The sequence below is a fragment of the Rousettus aegyptiacus genome, unplaced genomic scaffold, assembly GCF_014176215.1.
Source record: "Rousettus aegyptiacus isolate mRouAeg1 unplaced genomic scaffold, mRouAeg1.p scaffold_m13_p_12, whole genome shotgun sequence".
Classification (NCBI taxonomy): domain Eukaryota; kingdom Metazoa; phylum Chordata; class Mammalia; order Chiroptera; family Pteropodidae; genus Rousettus; species Rousettus aegyptiacus.
The window spans coordinates 51,574,111-51,601,866 of NW_023416287.1; the positions used below are offsets into that span (position 1 = coordinate 51,574,111).

The 27,756-nt window shown below is 37.6% G+C and overlaps 1 protein-coding gene and 1 pseudogene across 25 annotated transcripts in view; one reads left to right on the forward strand and one right to left on the reverse strand.

The window, feature by feature from the left end:
- Positions 1-27,756, forward strand: part of EPB41L3 (erythrocyte membrane protein band 4.1 like 3) — a 208,975-nt gene that overhangs the window by 98,856 nt on the left and 82,363 nt on the right. For 23 of the 25 annotated variants that reach the window (XM_036229872.1, XM_016120915.2, XM_016120920.2 and 20 more), the window contains one exon: positions 25,201-25,385. In XM_036229872.1, the coding sequence (XP_036085765.1) occupies positions 25,201-25,385 (185 nt within the window). Of the gene's footprint in view, positions 1-25,200; positions 25,386-27,756 lie in introns of those variants that run through there. The other 2 variants (XM_016120918.2, XM_016120919.2) reach the window with 1 other exon arrangement.
- On the reverse strand, positions 357-475 carry LOC118610566 (annotated as a pseudogene).

Sequence of the window (27,756 nt, forward strand, 5' to 3'; positions counted from 1 at the left end):
AACTATTATAGTCATGTTCCCCAAACAGGGCTGCACACACCATCCACCGATGTGCAGGTACCCTGCTCAATGCCCTTTCCTCATCACACCATATTCTGTGGACCCCCTTCTCTGTAGAACACATTATTGTTCCCTTCTTGGTTGCTTGAGCATTTTTATATAGATGAGGCATAGCCAAGTAAGCTATTTGGAACTGGAGAAGTATCTTGTACCTGCATTTGCATAGCCAGCTGTTTTTTTAATATTCATTCATTAATTCATTTATTTATTTTAGGTGAGGCAACCCTTGGTTGACCTCACATTCCAAAGACTTTGTCAGCTTACAATCCCTTAGTTTTTTGGTTTTTTATTTTTTACGCCTATAGCACCTGGTCTTCGTAGGTGGTCTCCTATCCAAGTACTAACCACGCCCGACTCTGCTTAGCTCCCGAGATCAGACAGGATCGGGCTTGTTCAGGATAGCATGGCCATAGACCCAGCTGTTTTTAACTTAGATTAATATTTGGGGTGTGGGAAAGGACATGGCTTTTGGCAGAAGTTGTAAATGATGGAGATAATGGGAAGAGCTAAAGCTCCCTATTCTCCCTTTGCCCCTAAACTTTTCTATATTTCCATGACATTACAATTATTCAGGCCCTGATCTTTTGCATGGAGTATCATAACTCATTCCTCACCGGTCTTCCTTTTTACTTTCAACCCCAGGTTTTTCCTCTAATTGTTCTCTATTCTCTAGCCAGCATGATGTGTCTGACATATCATTCAGGCATTGCTACTCCAAGGTTTAAAACCTCTAACTTGTCCTCTGTTCCTAATATGTGTTGATGAGTTCCCTTTGTAATCTGATTCCTGATTGCCCCTGTAGCCTTCTCTGTCTTCCCATCCCCATCCCCCTACCCAAATCTGGACATTCTCCTTGTGCTCTCTCTTCTGCATCTCAGATTTCACTTTCTGGTAAAAGGAATCCCTGATCCTCCCCAGGCTAGCTTGAGTCCCCTTCTCCACATCTTGTAGCATCCAGGACTCCTCCATCTCATGGCATTCCTCAGAACTGTTTTAGACCTATTTGCTTGCCTGTATTCCCTCTAGACTGAGGTCTTTGAGGGTGGAAATTTATATCGATGTGACATCTTTGTTATTAATCATTATGTTGCTAGCATTAACACATTGTGCTGTTAATTGAAGGAACAACCAGCTGGGCAATATAATCCAGTCTAAATGCCCTCTACTTCTTGTAAACACTATTTTTGTTGTTGTATTGCTGGGTTTGACCAGAACATTCTAACTCCACTTGATCTCCTTGTCTTATGGAAAGCTACTCTCAAATATGTCTTTATACAGGAAATCTTTTGAAATGATTTGGGTACAGATTAATTTTCCTACATTCCTAATCACTAGCAAGATGGTCCTCTATGGTTTTTCAGCCCTATTCCTGGCATGCATTTCTACCTGGGAGGTGTTTTGTGTTTGTCTGTAAGGTTAGGACGTGGAGGGTCCTGGAAAAGTAAGCATTGGGAGTCAGCACTTTGAAAATTACTCTTAGTGTTTTATGTGGTACATATAGAAAAGAAATCTCCAAAACTTTAGTTTACTATTGTGAACTATAGATACATATTTGACTAGAAGTTATTTTGATTTTGTTAGGATTATAAAACAAAACACAGAAAACATAAATCTGGGCAAACGTCAAGTTGCCCTTTTGTAAAGAAGGGAGAACACAAAAATTGGAGCCTTTGATTATCTTTACAAATAAGAGAATATTGGGAACATATATTTTAAAAAATAGCTATTAAAAGAAAGATTGGGGCTCTGTTCCTTTAACTGTCTCTTACTGCCTCTTCAACTCAGTTTTTTTAAGGAGATATTGGAGAGAAGTCAAATTAATTCACTTGAATGTCACACTTTGCTTTTTCCTCCTTCCCTTAGAGTAGAAGTCCTAATGCAAATCAAATTTACCAAAATATCCACTGCAGGCATAGAGAAGGGAGAGGCTGATAGTCCACTGTCTGCTTCTGGGTTTATTGGGAATGAAGGTCTTTGGTCAAAGTAGATTACTAGATTCTTTGTACTTTTACTATGTTAACAGGTACCCCAGAGCTTCTGAAATGCAGGCTGGTTATGGAGCTGAATTATAAATTATTGCTCACTCGAATAAAAGGACAACACACAAATATTGTTTTTTCAAATACTCTCTTTTTATTAGGAGATTGATACCCACAGTGTATTTTTTATTCTTCATTTATTCCTCTCTTAAATAAGAGAATACGTTAATGGAGCTAGCATTTAAGTAGAAAATATAGATAAAAATTTAACTTTTATCTGATAAGATTTGAGGATGATGGGATTATACTTTAAATAAAACAAGTATTGAATTTATTCGGCATTTAATTATTGAACGAATGTGTACTCTATGCGCTGGGCAATAGAATGAAAAGTTAACTCCCCGCTGAAGAAGAGCCCATGGTCAGGTTGGGCTTTGGATAATGGCAGGGCAGTGTGGCCAGTGTTTCAAGAACTTGTGCACTGCTCCTGAGCACTGATGAGGGGCTTCCAGCTGCCTGGGAATTTGGTTTGGTTTTGTGTAAGGGATGATGCTTTACCTGGGTCATCACTAAGACATCAACACTAAACATAATGTGTCAAATCATGACCTTCCCTGGATGACATGACAGGGGCCTGTTGGTGGACCAGTTAGCCTACAGATGCAGGTGTTCCCTAGAGTCCCAGTACTAGTTTTGTAACAAAAATAGACAGTATATGTGTATTTATAGCACATTAATAACTTTCATGATGTGGAAGAGTTCTTTTTCAGAAATACAAGCCCTTAAGTATTATTTTAAAACCGGTATGGCAATTCTAGCTCTCCCTGATTTCTGTATTGAAATACTACATCAGTAGTATGGGGTAAGTATGTGTCCTAGGACTACAAGTACCTCCTGACCCAAGCCTAGGTTCATGGTTAGCTGTGACTCATTTGTATGTATTTACTGTCTTAATGGTTGCAGTGAATTACATGTTGTTCAGTGGTAAAAATAAAAAACAGGCCAAATCGAAAACAAGATATCAGACCCTGGGGACCCACCATATAACATGTAAATGTGATCAGATGACAGATTACATGAGTGAATGGTTATGAATCAAGGGTGATTATAAAGAGAAAGATTATGATAATTATCTTACATGCTGAAACAAAGCATAAAAATAGCAAAACAACAAAAATCCCATTAGTAGACATTTACTCAAAGTGCTTTGGAAAAGAAGGCAAGCAGAGCAATTTGAGGCGGATCCACAGATTCTTTGTGAGTTTGAACGGTACCTCTGGTTTAAGTGTATCCTGTTAGGGGCCTGTACCTTCACTTTTTGATCTCTTCTGATTACTTGTAGATGATTGTGCTTCTAAAGTAGCAAACCATGGAATAAGAAGACCAATGTCTTCACTCAGTTTAAATCTACAATCGTTTTTCTTATAGCATTTAACTCTCCACGTGCAGATCCCTGCTGTCCTAGGCAGCTTCCATAACTCTGATGGCCTAGCCAGTACCATAATGTTCCTAGGAATGGATGACTTGGAGTGATCTTTTAAGATTCAGTCCTCCACTCAAGGAAATGAATGTTCACTGTGGGAGGTCAGGGAGGGTGGTGAGGACCCTCTGAGCCCTCCTTCCTCTGCTGCCGGGACTGGTCTCCTTACGTGTCCTCTGGTTTATTTTCTGAGTTAGAGTATCCTCTCAGGCAAATGCAAACTGGTTTGCATTTTTATAAAGAACTGCTTAGCATTGCTGGTCTCTGACTATGAAAATTTTCTCTTTTATTACCTTCAAGCATGTTGTCTGATTGGACTCTGAAATTTGGCCTCTTCTAAGATTGGTCTTTGTGACCCTTACGTGAGAGACTGCTCAGCAGTCAAGGCTGATTAGAGGAAACCTCTAAAATTATCTCACTGTTAAGCACAGTGTGCTTTTTTTTTTATGTTCATATGTAATCTCTGCTTAAGTGGTCTGTGTGTTGCTTATCAGACTTATCAAAAATGGATGTGTCAAATAACTGTGGTTCTTACTAGATGCTGTTACACATAAGAAGCAACTACATGGTGATGGGAAATAAGGGAAAGTGTAGAGAAAATAGATTGAAACAAATACTTTGCACAAATTTTAGAAAAAATAAGATATTTCAGTGGGAGGTATATTTTCTGCTGTATTGGACAATGTTAATGTAAAAATTATACTGTCGTTAATTGTTCTCTTTTCCCCATCACAGGGGAAAAACAGAACTCAGAAAGTGAAATGATTTTTTTTAAATCATGCCTTCTGGAAGCTAAATGAATAAGACAAAATATTTATAGGATCAGATAAGAAGTAAGCTCTAGTAATTATGATTTTATAGTCATGATTTCTTGATACCCATTTCATTGTCTTCCTGACTTCCTGACAAGGGCATCATTGTCCCATGTAACCTTTGTGTGAACCCTTTTTCCTTATCTCCCTCCTGAGACAGTCCTGAGGTAAGGCAGTTGTTTCCCAAGCTCAGGTTTTTCAGTGGAGTTCATGTAAACATATTACTGGAAATGATAAGTGCGCAGAAGTGATAGATGCCACTGTGATTTTTCTGACAGAGTGGCAAGGAGAGAGTTTAACCTATCCCTTAATTTGGTTTATTAATTATTGTCTTAGCACTAGCAACCCTTAGATTGTATAAAGCACTAAAGGAGAAGATAAATATTTTGTAAGATTTAAGGAACTGTGCCTAAATCATCATTGGATTTTAACAAAATGTTCATGTTTTTTCCCTCACTAATATTGGAATAAATTTTAGCCAGGAAATAGTATGAGAAGTATTTTTCCACTGGTCTAAAAATAATGATGGCCCATTCATGGAATACCACCATGTCTGTTGTGTTATATTAAATGCAACTCTACGTGCATTATTTTACTTAATTCTCAACAATCGCGAGGGGTATTTCATCTGCATTTTACAATTGATAAAAATTTGTCTTCAGAGAGTTTAATTAACTAATTCAATTAACAAAGCTGGTGAGTGACAGAGCTAAAATTTTAACATAATCTGTTAAAATTTAAATACTTTGTAGGAGATCATTGACTGATACCAATTGGCAAAAATGGTTAAAAGTTCTGATCAATGTCTTTCATATTTTAAATGATGCCTTTTGGCCTTTATTGTTAAACCCCTTTTGGAAGAGACAAAGCTCACACCAAATCATTAATGCTGAATGGAAGCTAGGTGGGTTATATGATGCCTCTTGGATCTCACACTGATGTCTTCCATGTCCTTTGGATTCTGATTTTTTTGCGAGTTTGGACAAGCAGTAATCTGCCTGTGGTGGAGCTCCATCATAAAGGAGACACTATAAGTGACATCAGGATCATGACATGGGATGGATGGGTCATTTTTTAAGTGCTTTTCTATGTAACAGACACTTTTGCCTTTTTGATTTTACACAGAATGGAGTGTTCCTCTTTTAGGTAAATGTGGAACAGGTGCATTCTGCATGAGTTAGGGGGCAATGTATTAGTGTACAAATACTTTTAAGTCCAGCCACGCCTAGAGTGTGCTGTGACTGGGCCTTACTCAGCTTCAGTATCCAAACTGCCCTGCAGGTGCCACGCATATGGGGGCCATCTTTAGAGGGGGACGTGAGGACAATGAGTCTCAGTCGTTTTTAAGAATATGAATCTGGAGACCCTCGTGCTTTCTCTCAGCCCTGTTCTAGAGAGGCCCTAAAGGAATCCATCCTTGTTGTGAAAACGTGTGACTCTGCAATATGTCTGGTGGATCAGGCTCCCGTCCTCTAATTTCCAGAGTATCAGCACTAGAGACAGCAATGACTGTGCTGGATATGCCTTTCTCCCATGGTGGACCAGGACTTATAAATCTTGACTTTTGTCCCATCTCCTACTTTATTAAAGGATAGTCCATATTGGTTAATTTCTTAAAAGCATTATGAGAAATTAAGAAGTAATAATAATAATAGCTACAATTTATTAGAGAGCCCCTACATGTTTTATAGACATCATCTCTAGTCTTCACAGTAGCCTTCTAAGATAGATGGTGGCATATGTAAAGATGAAGAACCTGAGATTTGCGCGGTCACAGTGTCCAAGCGTGCACAGTTAGTAAGCAGTAGAGCTAAAATTCCAGCCCATGTCTGTCTGGCATCAATGCCTAAGCTCTATTCACTAGGTTGGGCTGTCTTCTATGAAAAATGATTCTAGGAATTTCAGTAAGCATGTCGATTATAGTGCCATTTTGCCTAGAAGTTAACTCTAGTGGAGACCACAGTTTCAAAAAGCATTTCAGGAATTTAGCAGATGAGAGTCCTCATTCAGGAAACATAATCTAATGAGTGCCTGTTAAGTGCCTGACATTCACTGTCCCACTGCCTGAAGATCCAAAGCTGAGTCCATGCATTCAGCAAACATTCATGGAGCATCTGCTCTGTGCCAGACACTTTTTTAGACAATGGGGATACAACAGTGACCATAACAGATAAAAATCCCCACCCTCTTGGGGCTTGATGCCTCCAGTGGAAGGAAGCAGATAAAAAGTAAAGTAAGTGAAATATTTCATGTAGTGCATTAGCAATAAGTGTTATGGAGAAAAACATAGTAGGAAAGAAGGATAGGGAGTGGAGGAGTTGTCAAGGGAGGCCTCACTGAGAAGCTGAATTTGAGCAAAGACATGAATGAGGTAGGGGAACGAGGTGGTGGGATTGGGAGAACATTCCAGGCAGGAATAGCAGGCCCCAAATGAGTGTCTTGCTGTTTCAGAGGAATGGGAGAGAAAATAGAAGGCTGGCCAGAGTAGGTAAGTGGGAGAGAAGGAGATGAAGTGGGAACGTTTGTGCAGCATTCTTTCAGGCAGGATATAGTGATTGGAATTTACTCTTTGTGAAATGGGAAATCTTTGGAAGATTTTCAGTGGAGAAGTGGTACAATTTGATACATGTTCCAAAGGGATCAACCTGGCTGAAAACATGATAGAGACTGCAAGGGCAGAGGGAAGGAGACCACTTGGAAGGATACTGGAGTAATTAGGCAAGTGAAGACGATGGGCTGGATGGGATAGCAGTTGTGGAGGTGAAGTGCTGGAGGGATGGAGTGCTCACACTCCAGATGCTAGAGGCACAGGATTTACTGAAGGGACTTAATGTGGAGTGCATGGAAGTTTTTGTTAGTTTATTTTGTATTTTCTTTGGCCTAAGACACTGGAAAGATGGATTGGCCATTGGGGGAAGACTTGGGCATGCCCTGGTTTGGGGGAGAAATCTCTGGAGTTCACTTTTAGACATCTTAGGTTTGAGTAGACTTCTAGTAGAGAGAGTTAAAACTTGTTCCTGCCTTTAAGAATCTGGTGTCTGGTAGCAGAGACTCTCAGAAGCAAATGTTAATATAAATACAGTGAGATATACGTAAAGGTAGGAGTATGCACAAGTGTAGTCGTTGCTTAACAGAGACTGTTCCTGGGGGTCGGGGTGGGAACTCGCAGAAGGTTGGAGTGGAGATGTTTTCAGAGCTGTTTTGAAGCATAATGGGTAAAGTGGGTGGACTAGAAGCTTCTTGTCCCAGGGGGAGCACATTTGAGGGCAGAGATATTTGGAGACCTATACACCATTCAGTATCATGACTGCTGAAGTTTGTCTTGTGAATAAAAGTGATGCTTGAGAGTCATGAAGGCTCAGGATGGGGTTGCCCTCGGTGTGGTATCAGGGAGTAGGATGTGATGAGGAACTACTGAAAATATTTTATTGCTTGGAAAGAAATAGCCTCTTAGTTCCAAATTTGCCCAGAATCTAGCTGGAGACAAATACCAATAGAAAACAATAGAGAGTCGATTGTAATCTGTGCCCTTATTTTACGATTTTATGTTCTTTTCTTAACCAGTGTTTCCTAAGCTATAAGAATACTGTGTTCCTAGTTCCTAGTTGGAATATTGTACATCATGGACTGATTTTGATGAAGGCACTTGAAATTCACTAGAACCCACTGCCAGCTCCACTCCTGTCCTGTTCAGGGAAAAGCTCAGCTGAGCTGCCAGGGTGAAAAGAATATAGTAAAGATGTCAATAGAAAGGATTTGACAGGTTTTCTTGTTGCTTGGGGTTGGGTGAACAAGAAGTTTGGTCATGAGAGCTTTTTTTTTTAAAGTAAGATTTGTATGTATTTGTAACCTTTTTAATAGGTGACCAAGACCCTGACTCAAAGGTGAATGCTCAGCAATTTTTGTGGAATTGAATTGGAAGCACTGGGTAAGGGATAGTTGAGTGTGCAGATTGGAGTTGTCTCTAAGGTAGAAAGCAAAGGTAGCCTGTGAATTATAATTCACAGGGTTTTATTTTTCCCCCTTTCCTATTCACTTCTCTTTCTCTTCCTCTCCAAGTGTCCTCTCAATGGAAGCCCATTTCAATTTAAGGGAGGTGCTTCTTTTAGAAAGAAAAGGAAATGAAATGTTCTCATCCTTGTTTCAGTAATAATCATCACCAATATAGGTGCATAGTACTCTTTTCACTAGCTATTACTTAATTTACTGTTGTGAAGAAGATTGAGCATGACTGAGATTGGAAATACAGCTTGTAATGAGTGTTACATATTATTAAAATAAAAGTGTAAAATTCAAAAACATATGGTCTGCATATACCTTTTACATATACCAGCAAAAACAAAATGGCATATGCATTTATGAAACGTAAAAAGCAGTAAGATTGATAGGCTGATTTTCTCGTGGTAATGTAAATAAACACAAATTGGTGGCCTTGACCAGGGCCAATGATCTATTATCTACTTGTCATCTCTGTCTCCACGTGTAGTCACTCAATGGCTTTAGGGCTGTTAATTTCCACATAGGCCAGAGGTTAGCAAGCTTTAGTGGAAGAATCACCTGGGTGCTTATTAGAAGTACAAGAATACTGTCCTACTGTTCTCAGTTCAGCCTGAATTTTTGAATCCCAGCGTAGCTTTTAAAACTTGCCTATGCCTAGGACTTGCCACCAGAGATTCTGATTAAATTGGTAGGGGTGGAATCCAGGTGTCTGTACTCCAAAGATTCTACACCTGCAGGAGGGTCTGGGGAATAGGCAATTAAGAGTCCCAGGTGATTCTGATCCAAGTGGTCTGAGTACCATACTCCTCAACCATTAAACCTTCACTGGTTTGCTCTACTCACTCAAGGATGGCACCAAGATATATTAGTGGAGGATAAATAGGTGTATTTCAGAAGTGTTAAAGCAAATTATATTAGAATAAATCCTTTTTAAATAAAAAATTAAGTTAAAAAATTAGGAAAGTCGCCTAGCTAAAAAAAATTTTAAAGAAGTGATAAATGTATCTTTAAGAAGAAATATTTTGTTGATTTGTTTTGTTAAATATGTTTTTCTGTGATGAATTTGGATGTTGAAAACCCCAGACTTAATCCACACCCTGTCCAGGGGTAGTAGTTAGTGCTGCCCTCTCCAACTTACGGCCTCCGTTGAAAGCCCATCTCTTCCATCAGAAAGCATCAACCCTCTTCAATCAAGTGTTAGTTTAATCTGTCTTCCTCTGTCCCTTTATTTTTCCTACTTTACATCAGAAACAAGAGTGGAAGTCCAGGAAGTTCTCATTCTGCCCTAAATCTGTGTGACTCTTTCCAGTAAAGAGAGTTCACTGGTAAATGTACCAGGACCAACATCTTCTCTTCTTATTGGTACTAATATCTCTTTAGTAAACTTGCATTGCAATGTTTCTCATCTTCCCAACCTGACTCCGCCCAAGTCTGCTTTAGGGGAGCACCCCTTTCCCTGCTTATCCGAGGATCCCTCTGGGTAGAAGACTTTGAAAGTAAGAAGTTAGTGTGCCTTCTTTAATTACATATGAAGCTTCCAGCTAGACAGATTTATTTTGCTTTCGTTTTAACTAGACAAGTTAAAGGATTTTAAACTAATTTCATTTTGAAAAGTGTAGTAATTTTTAAAAATTACCAACACAGGAAGTGAAGCAGATATTACTGTGACTAAACCTTTTTAAAGAACATAGACAATAAAGAATCTATCGAAACGTTTTAAGATGTACTCCTTTTCAGCCTTTTAGTTTTTCTTCAAATTTATTTTTGTTTGTAGGGTTTTAAGTTAATCCCCATTGAACTGGAAATATGTGCATTTAAAAATTAAAAGAGCTGTTTATTGGCTAGTTGCCAATTAGAGAAAAAGGATGTAAACGGAACTTCACACTTGTAGCTTGTTCAGTCATTTTTAGTATGTTGTGTGGGAAATTCAGCTCCTCAAGGCAGCTCTAACCTTGGGCTGCGTTTTTATCTACTGAGTCACACGGGAGACGGGAGGGAAGATGGTGGTGGAGCCTGTCTCCTAGGCGTTAATTATAAAGGATTCAAGGCTCAGTTGGAGAACCCTTTCAGTGCTCCAGGCACCCAGCGAACAGCCCTGGAGTAAAGACTCTTATCAGCCCCTTCAGAGAACTGGATGAGGCACTATTCTCAAGCGGCTCATTTGTGTGCCAGTGAGATCTTTTAAGAACAGTCTTTGTATTCTCCATCCATTACTAGCAGCAAGATGAAAGCTGATGCATTACAGTGAAAACAGAATAATTACTTGGCCTCACATTTGTATTGAAGGATGAAAAGATTCAACAGTCTGTCAAAACCCCAAAGCATAGAAGGATCCAGAATGCCAGAGCAGCTCCCATTTCCTCTCTCTGTAAGAGTTGTGATAAGAGGTATGAACACTTAGTAATTAATTGTGGAGTGGCAAAGAATCCATGATATGGAAATGTGAAGAAAACCAAATTCTATTAATTTGGCTTTGGAATACATAAATGTCCCAGAAAGTGTCAGGATTGAAAAGGAAAACTCATCAAAGTTAGCATATTCTATGTGGTGAGGAGTTGAGAGCAATTAACTGGTTTTCATTTCTGTTCAGTGCAGTGTACCACAAAACAGCCCAGGGCTCTAGGGGTCAGACTGAACTGGATCTGGTTTCCCAAGATGTCATTTGTAGACATGGGACTTAGGATGTGTTTATGTTAAATGAGGCTGACATATTCAATCATTCATGCATTTATGTATTTAAGGAACACTAGCCCACCAGTAATGGTTACTTTGTATGATTTTATAAGTATTGAATGGAAACAATAATAGAATACCTGGAATTTTCCTGTCTATTTGATTTCTTTTTCTTGTAGCAGAAGTGCTTTTTTATTTATTGACTTAATCAAATATGATTTCTGTTGTGTGAGTGTTCAGGCCTCAACACCAAGAACTCCTTTCTAAGGCAAGATACAAATATTTACAGGCAGCTTACCTACCTGGGGCCTTGAAAGGTCTATTTCCCTTTGCTTTCTTCTTATTCTCACCACATATCCTTCTGGTGACTAGTTTTGGGTGCCTGCATGAAGCTTGCTATTAGGAGCAAACCACAGAGATAAAAGCCTTGATATATGTATGCAGTTATAGAAAATGGACAGGTCAGATCCATGTTTTGTTCATTTGAATTTACAGGGCTCCTGGATATGAGACTTGCTATACTGTCTTGTATTCCTGAGACTCGGAAACACAGACTGTTCCTTCATTCATTGTTTGTTTAGTGGCTATTTGTATGCAACAATTTCCTAGACACAGAATTAGAGCGCAGGTATTTGACATTTGGTTGTTTTGAGACAGCCATTCTTGTTTCAGCTGTCCTCAACAATGTACTTGACACCTGTGATGGGAAACTCAAATAGTGGATTCTCCCCCAGATATCAGAGGGTATATTGCCCCACCCTGAGGTGCAAAGATTGGGAGTCAAAGCCATAACCTTCCCCCTATTTTTAAAATGAATGGTTCTGTGAGAGAGACCGGTTTTAGATTGTATAGAAGAGTGCTTATTGGTGGTAGATGACTGTAGAGAGAATGACTCTGATTTAATTTATTCACTGTCTCTGGTTCACACCTCACTTCTCACAGATGCAGAGTCAGATGTTGGGTAATAGAAAAAATATGTTCCTGCATTAGTGTGCCAAAGATATCTTTTTACTAATATGTTCTTCCCAAAGATAGAATTGGCCAACAATACAGAGGAAATACACTATCTCCTTTTCTCTCCTCTTTTGATTTTAGCCGTGGCATTCTTGAACATTTTAAACACTGGGTTTTTGTCGATTCAAGGCCCTTGACTACCAGCACCTTTAAAGTTGTAACTAATTAAAATTTAGGCTTCTTTATTTGAGGCTTAAAACCACTATCAATCACTTCAGAGTTATAAACTGTTGAGAAGGTGGAAGCAAGTCAGTACCATTCATGTTTTCTCTAGAAGCAACAACAATCATTTATTTTCTTGTTTTCCTAGAATAAAATGGCAACCTGAAACAGAATTTCAAAGGCTCATACTAGACTAGAAAACTTTTTAAAGGAAGAAACTAGTACTATGATGTTTTATGTGTATATTTATAGTGATAAGTAGGTGGGAAAATAGTCTTTAAAATAATATATAATTTTATAGAAGTTTGAATTTGCTAATGTTTGACTTAAGTAGAAGAGTAAGGTAGCATGCTAGCAATATGGAATTATAGATGATCATGTAAAACAATAACTTGGAAAAGTCCAAGTCTGAAATAGGAATCAGAGGTTGAGAGTAGATTTTATTGGTACACCGAAGTGTATAACTTGCGAGCTCTATTACTGGGGGCGGAAATTCAGTTTTCATTCTTGGCTCTTTGCTTGTTATATGACCTTGGGCAAACTATACACTGACCTTACTGTCCCCATTTGTCCTGTGGGGTAACATGCACTTCTGGGTGGTTGGGAGTGAGCTTATATGAGGAAACAGCAAGGGTTGCTTAGCACTGTACACTTGTGTGTTCCCTGTGAACAACTTCCTTGGCTTTCTCTAGCACCATACCCTCTTAATTAAAAAATAATAAAAGCTCAGAAGGTTTAAGAGAAATTTCAACTGTCAAACTCATGATGATCCTATACATTTTAGAAATCGAACTTTCCTTTTGAAAAACTATAAGGCAGTATTTTACAATATTTGCAGAGTCAAGAAGCAAATATGTGGTGTTTGATCAATACACTGAGGCCATAACAACAGGTTTTTCCTTAGAAAGAGTAATTTATGGTTAACGGAAAATGGTTCTCTTACATTTTCTAGGGTTCAGATGACATAGATGCTGAACACTCTGCTCTTATGTATTCATTGGCATGCTGAAATTTCCATTTCGATTTAATTTTTCGCTTAAAACCTCAAGAACACTGTGTGAGGGCCTTTGGCTAAGAGAAATGAGGTCATAGTCAATTCCGAACTTTCTTTCAAATGATGGGAACATTAATGAACTGTGATAAACATAGCCATCAGGAAACTGAATTCATGTATTCATGTTAACTCCTGAAAATAAATAAATATATATTTGGCAGTTTCCAGGACCAGGTCTTTAAAGTGTTTCTGCTGTATATTAAATAATACATTAAAATGCTTGTCACTGTGGAAAAATGCAAATATGTTTGTGCAAAACACTGCCTTGTGCTTTGTGAGGTGGTTCTTTCTAAGTCCAAGCAAGAGCAAGACAGGATTTATGTGTGGACAACTTAGACATGTAAATTTAGCCCTTTGAGAGCACCAGCAGAAGTCTCACTTATTCAAGTCCCTGAGAATGACAGCATCTCAGTGATAACCATGTCAGAATCTCAGGGAGGTGAAAATTTTTTGCTAGATTGTGTGTTAGAGGAGCGTATAGGTACAGAGGCCATTTAGCCATTATTAGGTTCTCAGATGAACCCTAGAAATACATTCTGTATCAAAAGGCCAAAGCTTTTCTTGTTAATCTGTTGGTTTTTTGGAAGTCTGGAGCTGTCTCTTAGACCACAAGAATACATTCTTTATCAGTGAAGCCAGGTATTGCTTCTCATCTGAATTAGAAGTTTTTAAAAATGACTGCTGATGACATAGAGCTCACTGATGGTTTCTTGTGCTAAAGGTGATGGAGCACCACCTAGGAGAATGACTGTTTAAACTTGATGTTTGTTTGTTGGTGAGCTCCTTGCCTATTTGCAGTCTTCTCATCACTGGGGATCCCTGTGTTTATAAGAGACATAACATTTATAATATATTTTACTGACCAGCTCAGTCCATTTCCCCTGTCTTCACCTAGCTCCAGTCAGAGGTTCCAGTGGCACTCAAAGGGCATTACTAATTCCATTTCTTCTCCTACTACCCTGTTCCAGCATTTTCTCTCACTTCGACTTTTGCCATAGCCCACTAACTGCATTCTTTGCTCCCACCCACCTCCTTTACTCAGAAGCCAGAGCGATCTTTTACAAGCATCAGTATGACCCTATCATTCCTCACTTTAATATGCATCATTGCATTTTACATTAAACCTAACTTCATAAACTGACTTATCAAGGCCCAAATGATGTGATCCCAATTCACATCTTCTACTTCATCTTATACATCCTGGGCCCAAGCTTCCTTGACTTCTTTTTGTTCCTGACCACACCAAGCTCATTTCTTCCTTAGGGCCTGGGCACTAGTCTTCTGGAAGGCATTCTCCCAACCCTTATATCTTCATATGGTAGATTCTTCTCTCATTCAAAAAGCTGCTTAAACATCCTCTCTTTGGAGAAGCTTTCCCCACCCACCCCAATGTAAGTGGCCACCCACCTGCTTTAGATTGGATTATCTAATAACATCTATCTGTAGCTGACACTTTTTATTTCCTTTTCCTCTTCAATTAGAATGGAGGCTCTACTAGAATAGAGACCTATTTATCTTTATCTGATGTATCCCCAGGCTTCAGAATAGCTATTCTGGAAATGTTTCTTGAAGGAGTGAATTAATGAATGAAGAAGTGATTAACCAATATTTCTAGCCTTACCTGATAAATATCCAACCAGAAGCAAAAAATTTGGTTAGTTTGTGCAGCCATGTCATTGACAAATATATGCTTTCCTTTAAAATATCAAAATAAACTCAGATCTGTTGGCTCCTTCTCCAACCTCTGGAGTTCAGGAATCCCAGTTTGAGAACTTCCTTGCTTTTAACAGAGTCATAACACAAACATCCAGAACAGAACCTTAATTGTTTCTTCTGTCACTCTTTCTTTAGATTTAATTTGAAAATAGTTTTGTCCCCTTAGAAACCCTGCCTCTCTTACTATTACTGATGTCATTGAACTTTATTTAAACATCCTTCACAAACACAAGTCCCTCTTCCTCTAGAGGGCGAGCCAGCTACTACTTTGGTTTATTGAAATGTATTTAGGGGATTTGTGAAAACAACTAAATATTTCAAAAGTATAAGGAATTTTATACCCTGGTACTTGGCACCAGGTGAATTCTGAAATATGAATACATATTTGATAAGGTGGACACTTGTATAGTCATCATATTTATCTCTATCTTCCAAACTGCATTTATTAATTCCATATACACACAGATCTAAACATTTTGAACTTACCAAGAAAATCTAACAGCTTACTGAAAATAAGCCAGGTTTTTCCAATGTATTAAGTAAACTAAGATTCTTTCCTTCAGCTTTCTTGGATTATATGGGTAAAGTATTGTTTCAGTGAATTAAATAAAACCTTAATAGACTCAAATAGTTAATGAAACCTTTAGCTACCCATGCAGTGGGAGGTTGTCTTTCTCAGTGGAGTGCTGCTGATTGCCCGCCCTACTTGCTTTATGTCCTTAGGTCAGTAAGATCAGTTAGTATATATCTTCACTTTTCTTGGAGGACAGAATTTCTTTAGATTTTATGTTGTTAATATAACAATGTCTCTGATTCTCCAGAATCCTAGAATTTCAGAATCTTAGAATGGAAAGGGAAGCCAAATTCCATTGAGATCACAGAGCATGTGCGGCAGAACCCAGTCTCTCCCAGCTGGTTCTCACCCTCCTGCCCCATCAAGGCTCTGCCCCATCATGATGCCTCTCCTGTGCTTCTGTTTATCCCAGATTGCTCTTATGTCTTCCCGAAGTAGCCTGTGATTTCTAATTGCATCTAAAGCTTATAACTAGTCATTTAACTTGGGACTGATGGTACGTGATTATTTTCTCATCAAACAAAGATTATTTTCATGGAAGACCTCCTTGCCCCACCCCACCCCCCTCCAGACTTGTTGAAAGTTCCTGGCCTTCTGTGATCTTAGTTCTTCTACACTGGGCACTGTGATTGGTTGCTCCTCAGGGTAACCTGTCAAAATTCACATTCTTTGAAGCAGGAGACTGTGGCCTTGTTATTTTTTGTCTTGTTTAGTGTTTAAAATTCTCACACAGAATTGTAGATGTACCATGCTGTTATGAAATCTTTGTCTCCATACTAATAGGTCTTGGTAATACTCTGCAGGTTTACAGTGATCATTTTGTAAGTAATTTTTGAATTATGTCATCTTCATAAATACTCCAGCTTTCTTCTTCTTCTGTAATCTTAAAAAGTCAGTCAGCTAGATAGGGTTTTGTGTATTGGCTTACAGGATTTGAACTTAGTATGGCCAATAAGCTTAATTTTTAAATGCCAGAATTGTCTCTGCTGTTGGTCACAAACACTTAGTGTCTCAACTCTTTATCGTCAAGTTTTCAAAGATGTTTTATAATGCCTAGACTTGAATCCTACTATTTTGTGCTTTGAGGAGTAACTGGTTCACTGCTGCTTCATCAAGGCCAGCTTGGTGTATTAGTTTGGTCTAATTTTGAGCTGAAAGAACGGAAGAGTCCAGCTGACCCTTTCCGATGATTAGTCATCCTTGTGGCTGCCAGAGTGGTCTCTGTATAATGAGACGAAGTCTCCTTAATGAATATGAGGCCACCTTGCAGGACCTGACTTCTGCCTGGCTAGTCTCATCATATCTCGTCACTCCCTTATGTTCTGGCCACAGCAGACCACATGTCCTTGCACAAGAAAGTGCATTGTGATTTTTCATGCTGTTCTGCTCTTAACTGATTGGTAACCTCTGTTTAGAACATCCTTTTGTCTTCTTTCTTTAAACACAACTCCAGAGATGGAATTGACAGACATGAAGCAGATTGAGAGAGACTAAAAAGAGAGGTGGTATCCCAATCCTATTATGAGCAGCTGGACAGATGGAAGTCCATCTACTGAAATGGAAAGACTGAAGCAGATTGTGGGGCTTGGGGGATGGGGGTGAGGGGTCAAGGGTGTGGATGGACACGTTCAGTTTTATGTGTGTCTGAGATCTCCAGGTAAGAGAGGTGAGAAGTAGAGTTGTATATGTGTATATGGATCTAAAGCTCAGAGAGGTCACAAATTGAGGAATCCATATTTTGGAACTATCATTATATTTGAAATGAAATGGCAGAACTCTCCAATTATAAGAGGATTTGAAGCATGTGACTGATTCCTAAAGAACTGCAAAGTTTAGAGATCGAATAGGAGAAATGGGCTATAAAGAGGCAAATGGAAATGAGAAGAGTAGCCAGAAAAAATAGAAGGAAAACAGAGAGCATCAAGAACACAAAGGACATGAAGATGAGAAGGGACTTCACATAGGATTTATTGCCTTGTGGGGAGGTCATTCGTAACCTTAATGATGTTTACTAGAATAATGGGGGATGCACTTGACCTTTGGACCACCCAGGGTTTGGGGATCCCGGCACTCTGGGCAGTGGAAGCCCTCCTACCTCTGCACTGGGATCTCTGCATACACAGATTCCCAACTGCAGAGTTGGTTGACCCTTGAACAACTCAGGTTTGAACTGTGTGGGTCAATTAAAAAATGTGGGGATAGGTGGACTCGTGCAGTTCAAACCCATGTTGTTCAAGGGTCAACTGTACTCTAAAGAGTGAGTGAGAGGAAGGATGTGGTGACAGCATGGGAAGAAAATTCTTCCCATAACGATGGCTCTAAAGAATAGTGAAGAGGTGGGGCCGTACTGGAGAGGCAGAGATGGGGGTTGTAGAAGGTAGAACAGGAGACCGAGTGTAGGTTGATTTGATTTCTTGTGTTTTGTTTTTTTTTAAGATGGATCATAGGATCATGCTAGGGCTTTCTCCCACCCACCTTTTTTTTTTTTTTTTTAATGCAAATAGAGTCCAGTAGAGAGGCCAAAGGATTTTACTGTCTTTTAGTTTGCTTGCAGTTGATGTTTTTTAGTGAACTAATGGACAGGATTTAGTTGTTTCAAATTCTTAAGCTGAGTATGTATGTATACTAGCTTCTCTTATTCTATAAGTTTATATTTGACCTATAAGAATGAAAAAAGCTTGCTTTTTATAAAATTTTTCCATTGTAGTCTTATATTTCTATATGTAGGTAAATGGTAAGAAGAGTTTTCCTCTTACAAAATGCTTTGCTATTCCATAGGAATCCTGTATTACATATAAATAACAGATTCATATTAAGCACTTTCCTGCACTGCCATAGGTTTGTGTCTTTTAATAAAATCCCACTGAATTTTCGTATCAGCAAAAGAGGTAGGTAAATTTGAATAGAGAAGCTAATTTAGCAGTCATTTAGTTAGAAGATAGGGATTTTAAAAATGCTGCTTCTAAAAGTGGAAAATATGGGGATAAACCGACTTTTTTTTTTTTGCCTCTGTGGAACAAAACATTTGAGCTGGAAAGTAAAAAAGCCTGGGATGCATGACAATGACCATTTTTTATAGGTGAAATGAATTGTGAATTGTGAATGTGATTTCATTCACACCTGCATGCTTTTGCCTTTGAAGCTCATTACCATTTCCTTTGGCAGCCATTTAATAAATACATCCCTAAGAGAGTCATAATGAAACACAATTTATGTTTCTGGAAAAGACAAAGGACTCCTCTTGCCATCACCCCAGCATACTTAACGAGTGTTCTTACTTCAGCTTTTTGGATTTGGAGTTTCTAGGCATCTAAACCTTTTTAGCTTAAGCAAAACACAGTAAGATAAATTTAGTATAAATTAAGGGCAGGGTTTGAGCCAAAACTAAACATAAGCATTTTGTATTGCTTTCTGTTTGGGATTGTGGGTAATGCTGTTTACTTTCAGTGACTGAATTAATCAACAGCTACATTTAGTCCAAAGTGAAGATAACAGGAGAAGAGAAAGGAACATTGGAAAATAGTAATAATCTTTAATGAGTTGGAAAGAAAAATGTGCGATTTGAAGTGTCAAGGATTGTCCAAGAAAGCACAGAATAAGTATAAGAAAAAGAAAAACCAAAGTAATGCAAATATTATGAAAATCGAGTTTTAAAAATGTTTGGCATTGGGTACAAGATTGGAGGGGCACACTGTAAGATTATTAAAATGATGTTAAAGTTAGAAATACTGTAGTTAGATCCTTATGATTTTGATTGCCATTTAAAAAAATAAGTTTATTGCTTGCTTATGTTGGCATATGGGGAGGAAAAGAGACTATTTTTAAAAGTTTTGAAATTAAATTTACTGATCTAGGCTGTCGATACCTTTCACTCATAGGTACAATATGAACTGATGCCCTTTAAGATATGTGAAATTAAATATTGATCCTAGTGAGATTCCAGAATTCCAAAGCCTTATGTTTTTAAATTTTGTTACTTCACTTTCTCTCAACAGAAATGAAAGTTTTATTATATTAAAATTAGTAAAAAACAGCAATGATTTTCATTCGTTATATTATGCATGTAGTCAGAAAAAAAATAATATACCTAGGAAATATTTGACAAGGATGTAGGAGTTTATTTGAGGTTTGAGATTCTGTGATTTTTGTGATATGTGACAGGTTCAGTGTATTTATTATTTAAATAGCTGATTTGTGGCTGGGCTCTATCCACTTTGCATCTTTAGCTTTTATATAGCTGGCTCTCTGCCTTAGGGACAAGTCATGGAATTAAAGACAAAAGCAGGTACAAAATGGTTTCATGACTAGAATAATAACACTGAAACTCAAAATTGGGGTATTTCTTTACTAAATTTGCCCTTCCGTGTCAAGTCTAGTGAGTCTAGGGACTAATGTTATGTGTTTACAGAGATTCCTATTTTAACACATACTCGAAAATTTTTAAAGTTTAGAGAGCATTGATATGAGATGTATAGACTACTACATTTGTATAAAAATTCCCTAGGTTTAGAAAGTAGTGGGGAAGTTGGAAGAAGATGGTGAAGGAGGTGACAGACTTGTTGGTTTAAACTGAAAGAAGAGATGCAAGTTCTTTCACTGCTCCCTCCACCACCATCAGCCCCTTTCCCCACACCCATTTCACTTAGTCATCACTAACTTCTAGTCTGAACTCCAGGTTTTATGGAAGAGGAAGTAGGAGACTAAAAAATGTAAGTTGATCACACAGATCACACATGACAATGTATTTGCTGATGATTATTTTATTATATCTATAAAAATTATACATAGATTTTAAAATGAAATGAACTGTTTATAAATTGAAAAATGATTCTGGTTTTCTGCGTCTGTAACAGTTTAGACATCTAATTAAGTTAGAGCCATTATTTGCTATAATAATAACAGAGGATCCTAAATATGATAGTCATAGAAGATACTGAAGGTATCCAAATTTTTAAAAATGATACGATTTATATGCAAGAACTGTCCAGTCCAGGAAAAATTAAGCATTTTTAAAATAGGCTTTTTCTAGTAGTTAATTACGTTTTTTTAAGTTCATAATCTGGTGACTTTTTGTTTACTTTTTTGTAGAGAGTCTCTGAACCACCTAAATATTTTCTCTTTTTGTGTTTTTGTGTTTTTGTGTTACTGTGAACAGACCAATGATGTCTGTTACCTTGTGCGGAGATTTCAATTCTGAAAGTTGTAACTGAGTTCTGTTTTCCGTTAAACACAGAAATACCTGCTCTTTATCCATTTAAGAGAGATTCTAAAATGGTTATCAGCTATAAGGAAGAGTTATTACACTTTTCACTTCTAAATGCATAGATGTGATAGTGGTGTTGATTTTATTGTTTAGTCATTCATCAAATAATTATTGAAATATCCACTGTGTTGTAGGTAATATGTTGATATGGTAGTCACCCCCTACCTGCAGTTTCACTTTTTGTGGTTTCAGTTACCTGCAGTCATCCACAGTCTGAAAGTATTAAATGGAAAATCCCAGAAGTAAACAGTTTATGAGTTTTAAATTGCCACTGTTCTGAGTAGTGCGATGACATCTTGCTCCATCCTGCTTGGGACATGAATCATCCCTTTGCCAAGCGTCTCCACGCTGTATACTCTCCCTGCCCATTAGTCACTTAGTAGCTGTCTTGGCTATCAGATTGCTTATCAGACATTTTGAGAGAGACCACATTCATGTAACATTTATTACAGTATATGGTTATAATTATTCTATATTATTAGTATTGTTAATCTCTGACTGTGCCTAATTTATGAATTCAACTTTATAATAGATATGCATGTGTAGGAAAAAAAATAGTGTGTGTATACACACACACACACACACACACACACACACACTATATGTAGTTTCAGCCATCCACTGGGTATCCCTCACAGATAAGGATGGACTACTATACTGAGTATGTTGGGATATAAACACACATGATTCCCACCCTTGAGTATAAGGGAAAGAGGTTACAGGAGGGTGGAATAATTAAAAATTTGATAAGTTCTAGGAAGGAAACAATAAGGCAATGAAAATAACTGTGTAAAAAGGGAAAGAGTCTTTGGCCAACACTTGAGGAATGGGAAGTTGGCCACATGAAAAGCAGAGGAAAATATGTTCTCAGCAATGAGAATAGCATAAATAAATATTTATTTCAATAAATATTGGAGAATTTTTTGGAGATTTTCTTACTACGGTGAAGCAATCATATTGACGATGCTAGCCTACCATAAAGCAATCATACTGTTGCTGCTTCATTATCAGTGCATTGATCATTATATCTGTAAGTAAATATGAATTTCATTTTCACAATAACTTCATTTTTGATGTCTAGTGTTAGTAATAAGTGTAATATCTACAGTGCTTTGTATCATAAGACAATATTGACATAGCTACTGATATAATTCATCTCATAAATATATGATGTAAACTTATGGTGTTGATAAATACATACAGTACTATAAATGTATTTTTCTTATGATTTTCATAATAACTTTCTTTTGTCTCACTTTATTGTAAGACTATAGTACATAATACATATAGTATACAAAATGTGCATTAATCTACTGTTTCTGTTATTGGTAAGGCTTCTGGTCAATAGTAGACTATTAGTAGTTAAGTTTTGGGAAGTCAAAAGTTCTATGCATATTTTTGATCATATCAGGGGCTTGGTGCCTCTGACCTTGCTTTATTCAAGAGTCAGTTGTATTTTGGAAGAATATATGTATATGTTGAGAAAGTTTATAGCTTGCAAAACTTTCCTGTATTAGATAAGGAAGGTATGGGAAAGGAAAATGTCAAGGGTGACTTTTGGAATTCTAGTTTGAAGGAATAGCATTGCCATTTTTTGAGGTAAGGAAGATGAGGGGAGGAACAGATTTGGGAGAGAAAAATCAATAGATAGCTGTGAGGAATGTCAGGTGAGCAGTTGGACACTAGTTTTAAAAGATCAGAACAGAGGTTTGGACTAGAGAATATGAATATGTGAACTGATGTCTTATAGAAAGTATTTAAAGCCCTAGAAAGGATATCATAAGCCGGGGAGGAAATGTAGAGAGAAGAGGGCCTAAAATGGAGTTTTCCAGGACATTCCCACATTTAAAGGTTGGATAAGGAATAAGTCTATAAAAGAGAATGAAAAAGAGTAGCCAGAGAGATAGGAGAAAAGCAGGAGAGCATGGTGAATTCTGAATCCCAGGAGACAGAAACATGTTGACAAGGAAAGTCTCATCATCATGTTGGGGCTGCTAAAAGGTCAGATGAGTCAAGAACAGACAAGAGCTGATGGTCAATTGCATTGACCACAAAAGCCACCCCATTGGAGTCAGACAGGAGTGGCTGCAGAGAAAGTGGAACTGAGGAAAAAGACAATAAGGGTCAACAGAAATGTTTTTGAGAAGTTATGAGTGGAAAGCAGAGAACTATGGTAGTAGCTGATAGAGGATGTGAGATCAAGGATAGGCTGCTTTGTTTTACTGAGATGAGAACCACTAGAGAATGGCTGTATTTTGGTAGGATTTTAGTCTGTAGAATATATATTAATGTGGGCCAGTATACTGAGGTTCAAAACAGAAAGAAGTTGCTTTCTGCCTCATGTAACAATCCACAGTAGGTGGGCTCTGCTTGTGCTCCATGAGGTTATCCAGGGACCCAGGGCCGTGGCATCCTCCTGAAATTAGGGCCTCTGTGTCTGGATCTATGGTGACCACTTTGGTCATTATTTTTCAGCTAATGGGAAAGAGAAATCTAGAGCAAGTGGTTTTGCCTTTATGAAGATGACTTAAACATTGAATATGTGTTCTCTGTTGTCTTGGTCCAGACTTAATCATGTGGCCACAACTCACTGTGGTCCCAAGATGGGTGGAGGAGTACTAGCAAAAACTGAAAGTTTAGTTACTAAAAGGAAGATGGAGAAAATGGATTCTGAAGAGAATCTATTTTTGCCACAGACTCTGAGCTCCTTGGGGTGGGGATGGGCATTATAACATATTTATCTCTTTCTAAACCATAAACAGTGCTTGAGTTTGGTGAATTGAACTGATTATTGAAACTAATCTTCCCCTTCTGAAAGGTTCTAGTGTTTTTTCTTTAGACTCATACCACTTTCCAGTAGAACCATACAAAAGAGAATATAATATTTACTTTTAAGATTTGCTTGAAAATCTAAAATGTAATGTAAGAAGAAAAAAATGTGTTAGTTTTATTTGGATTACTATCTTGCTCTGCATTTGGACTTGATATTTACATAGCCTTTGGGCAATCGAGCACATGTCAAGTTTATATGTCTTTTATTCAACAGAAAGAATAACTAGTGATTGTTAAAAAATAACCCTAAATAGAAGCATGGACATAACATTTAGTTTATAACATATATTGGTATGTATTTGTAATAAATGTTCCCTTCTTCAAATCGTTAAACATATTCCATTGTGTATTGTGAAGATAGGAACTAAGTGGTTTTACAATGGAGTTTTATTTTGAGTAATTTTACATTATACTAATGGGTATATGATATGCTTGAATCATTACAGTAGCTATTTGCTCATATTTTTACCACAAAATTAGAATAAGGAGTGGAAATTATATGACACTCAGTATTTTTTTTTTTTTGAGGCAGTTCTCACATACCTAAGATAAGAAATTACTTTAAATGAGATAGTAACCAGTGACATAACAGTCCTGTTGCTGCTTAGAGCAAAAAACTGCCTTAAAATTACATGTCTATTAATGGGGGGGGGGGGAGAAATAGCAGAAAATAAGTTCTTTAAATATGACCATGTTCAACTCCCTCATTTAGCAGATGTGGAAACTGAGGGAAAAATATTGAAGTGTCTTGACTAGCAAACAATTAGAAGATGGTGGTTCTATTTTATATATATTTAATATATAATATATTATATATTAAAATCTGTTGTTTCTTATGAGATATCTCCCTTTCATCGTTCAAGGAAAATAGGAGGAAGACAGGAAGAAGCCTATGAGCCTTAACCTGTGAGGGAGGGAGGGTGACTCTGCCTAACTTCCCTCCAGTCATGGCCAGTGCTTGTCCAGTAGGGGACAGATTCCATGTCACTGGAGAAGCCCCTGTTGTAGTTATGGCTGCTAATTCAAAAGAGGATAACAGAGTGATGAGAAATCAAAGAAGACATTTGTTCATGTAAGAATGGAGAGATTCAGGGGTTGAGAGCCACCTAGCAGGGCCCCAGTGTAGAGATAGGAAAGAGAAAAAGGAATGAGAAAGAATATGTGCTTCCATTATTACATCATCCTTCCCAGAGATTAAAATATATATTCAGCTGATGCAGCAAGTTCATTTTCCTGAAATTAAATATATCTGTTATATCTGTTATACAATTATTATGGAGTTACTTTAATGTTATTTTACAGTCACCTGTGGCAAAATTCTAATGAGCAAAACCTGTAAACATTACAGATCAACTTTTATTGCTAGTTAAATGTTAATTTTGAACCATTTACAGGCACTCATCTTCACGGTAAATTTGACAAGTCGCCTGTTGTGTACAATAGGATTGTGCTTTGATTGTTAGCATTTCTCCATCTTTCCTACTGTGGTGCTCTGCAGCCTTTCACATGTAGCATCGTAGTTTTCTTGCCTAGGGAAGGTAATTGCACTGAGTAATGGGACCTTCCCATTTTCTGCTTGCAGAACAATCAACCATGACAACCGAATCCGGCTCAGACTCAGAATCCAAGCCCGAGCAGGAGGCTGAGCCCCAGGAGGCTGCCGGTCCGCCGGCGCGCGCGGGGGCGCAGCCCGGGTCGGAGGAGCAGCGCCAGGCCTTGGAGCAGTTTGCGACTGCAGCGGCGCACAGCACTCCAGTAAAGAAGGAGGTGAGGTCCCCGGGACCCATGCTGCCCATTTCCCCTGCAGCTGCTGGCATCATCCAGAAAACCAATTAAAGAATGTTTACTGAGCTTTTGCAGAGTCTAGTCTGACCTTAGGCTCTTACCACTAGAAGAAATTATGAGGGGTCATCTTCTTTGCCCTTTCTGGTCTCAGGCAGATGAAAATTTACGTTATTTTGAGGCTTTCAATGAATGACATTCCACAACCTTGCTTGGTAACTCCTTCATTTGATTAAAGCACTTAACTCACACTGAAATCTGACTGCAAGGTTATTGGTTTAATCTGGGTTTATAGGAAGGCTAGACACCACACTGAGGGCTTTAATTATGCTCCTGATTTTTATTCAAGCCAAGGGGTTAGAGCTATTTTTATTGTTCACAGGTGTCACTCTGGCCCTCATGTTGCCAGCTACTCTAATGGGTCTCTTTCCCTCCCCTATGTACATGCATATTTTCAACTCTGTACCCGGGCAGACATGTTTTAGTTGTCATGTGTAATGTGAATATTCCTTTTCAAATTTTCCATATAAAAAATAAAGCGTGGTTTACACCTGGGCCTTGAATAAATCCATGTTTAAATTTCTTTGACTTAAAACTTCAAAACTGGAATCAACATGTTTTAGAGTACTTACATGTGGCAAGGACATCTGGAGTACCCTGTGAATGATTTACCTTTCGTAAGTCAGATATATATGTGTATCAAGCTAGAAAGTCTAGACCACATGAGAAAAGAGACATGAAATCACTATGTTAGTGAAATTCTTTGGAAGGCAGGAAACATTATTATAACATTAAACTACAGTATATATTTACAACCTAATTATTTCTTTTCCCATGGTGTTTAAGTTCTGCTTTTAAACAGTATTAAAAATAACATTTATTTTCACACTTTATATAGATCCTCTGTCTGATCTAATATGTTTGCGATGGGTTATCCTTCCAACCTGTTAAACGAAATCCAAGGCTCTGTTGTCGTCATCATAATGTACCTGTACATTTTCTTTCCTTTTTGTGGAGGAGAGTGGTGATGGTAGTATTTGTTTTACATCTTCAAAAATTTAAAGTTACTGGACTGACTTTTTTCCTCAATTCTTTCCTCTTAACTCTGAAATGAAATAAAAATGAAAAGTAGGGGATAGTTGTAGAGAAGGAAGAATTTCTATACCCAGACATGCTTAAATATTAAATATACTTTATCTTCTGTAGTCAGATGTTTGAAACAAAGTAAGAGAAATATACTGAGCCTTTAGAGGGAAGACGACTGGTTGCAGAGTGAAGAGGCCTAAGTTAGTCCTGTCTCTTCCCCCTCGTTATGTTAGTAGTAAGGAGAATTTATTCTAGTCCTCTGGGCCTTGGCGTCCTCATTTACAAATGAAGAGATCAGAAAAGGTAATTTCTTAAGATTCTTTGATTCATACTAGGAGCCCAGTTATGTCCGATGTAAAACAAGGCACATTTTTGCATTTAGCGATAATTAAAACATTGGTTTTGGCTAGGTTTGAATTTCAGCTTATTAGTTTGTGACTTTGAGAAAATTTGTTAAGATTGCTCCTTGTGCCTCTTCCTCCTCATGTGCAAACAAGGGTAAATAAAACCTACCTCCCAAAGCTGTTATGAGGATTAAATGAAACAGATTTGCTAAAATGATTGTTACTGATATTTTTAAATTATAGTGCATTGTATAACTTATGACTGGATGACAATTTATTTGAGGGTTTTGGCCTGCTCTTCTAGAGCTGTTAAAGTTGATTTTTAAATGTGCTTAAGGGTGGGGATGTGAAGTACAACATAGAGAATATAGTCAATAATAATGTAATAACTACATATGATGCCATCTGGGTACTAGACTTATCCAGAGGATCACTTATAAATTATATAAATTGTCTAAACTCCATGCTATACACTTGAAACTAATACAGAATAATATTTTTTAAATTTTTTAAAAGAAAAAATAATAAAATGTGCTTAAGAGCCTCAGTGATGGGTTCATGTTTCAGTGTCAGGGAAAGGAGGCCTCCCTTTGAATAGTGGTGGTTTATGATGACTCTGGAATTGACATATGAGTAGCCCAGAAAGCTTATTTTCATACAGATTATTTTATTTTAGTAGAGGAAATATGAACTTTCCTCTTCCTACTACATAGAAAAGTTGATTCCAGGTAAAATTTAAATGAAAATGTAGTTTCTATTGACTTTATCTATAAGCCGAAATGTAAATTAAAAGTTAAAAAGTCTTCTGTAAATTATAAAGCACTTAACAAATATATGTTATGGTTATTGTTATAAAATTCCAAGGTTTCCAAACTTTTTAAAACACCTCATGACCAAAATTAATGTTTTATGACTTCATGTACTGG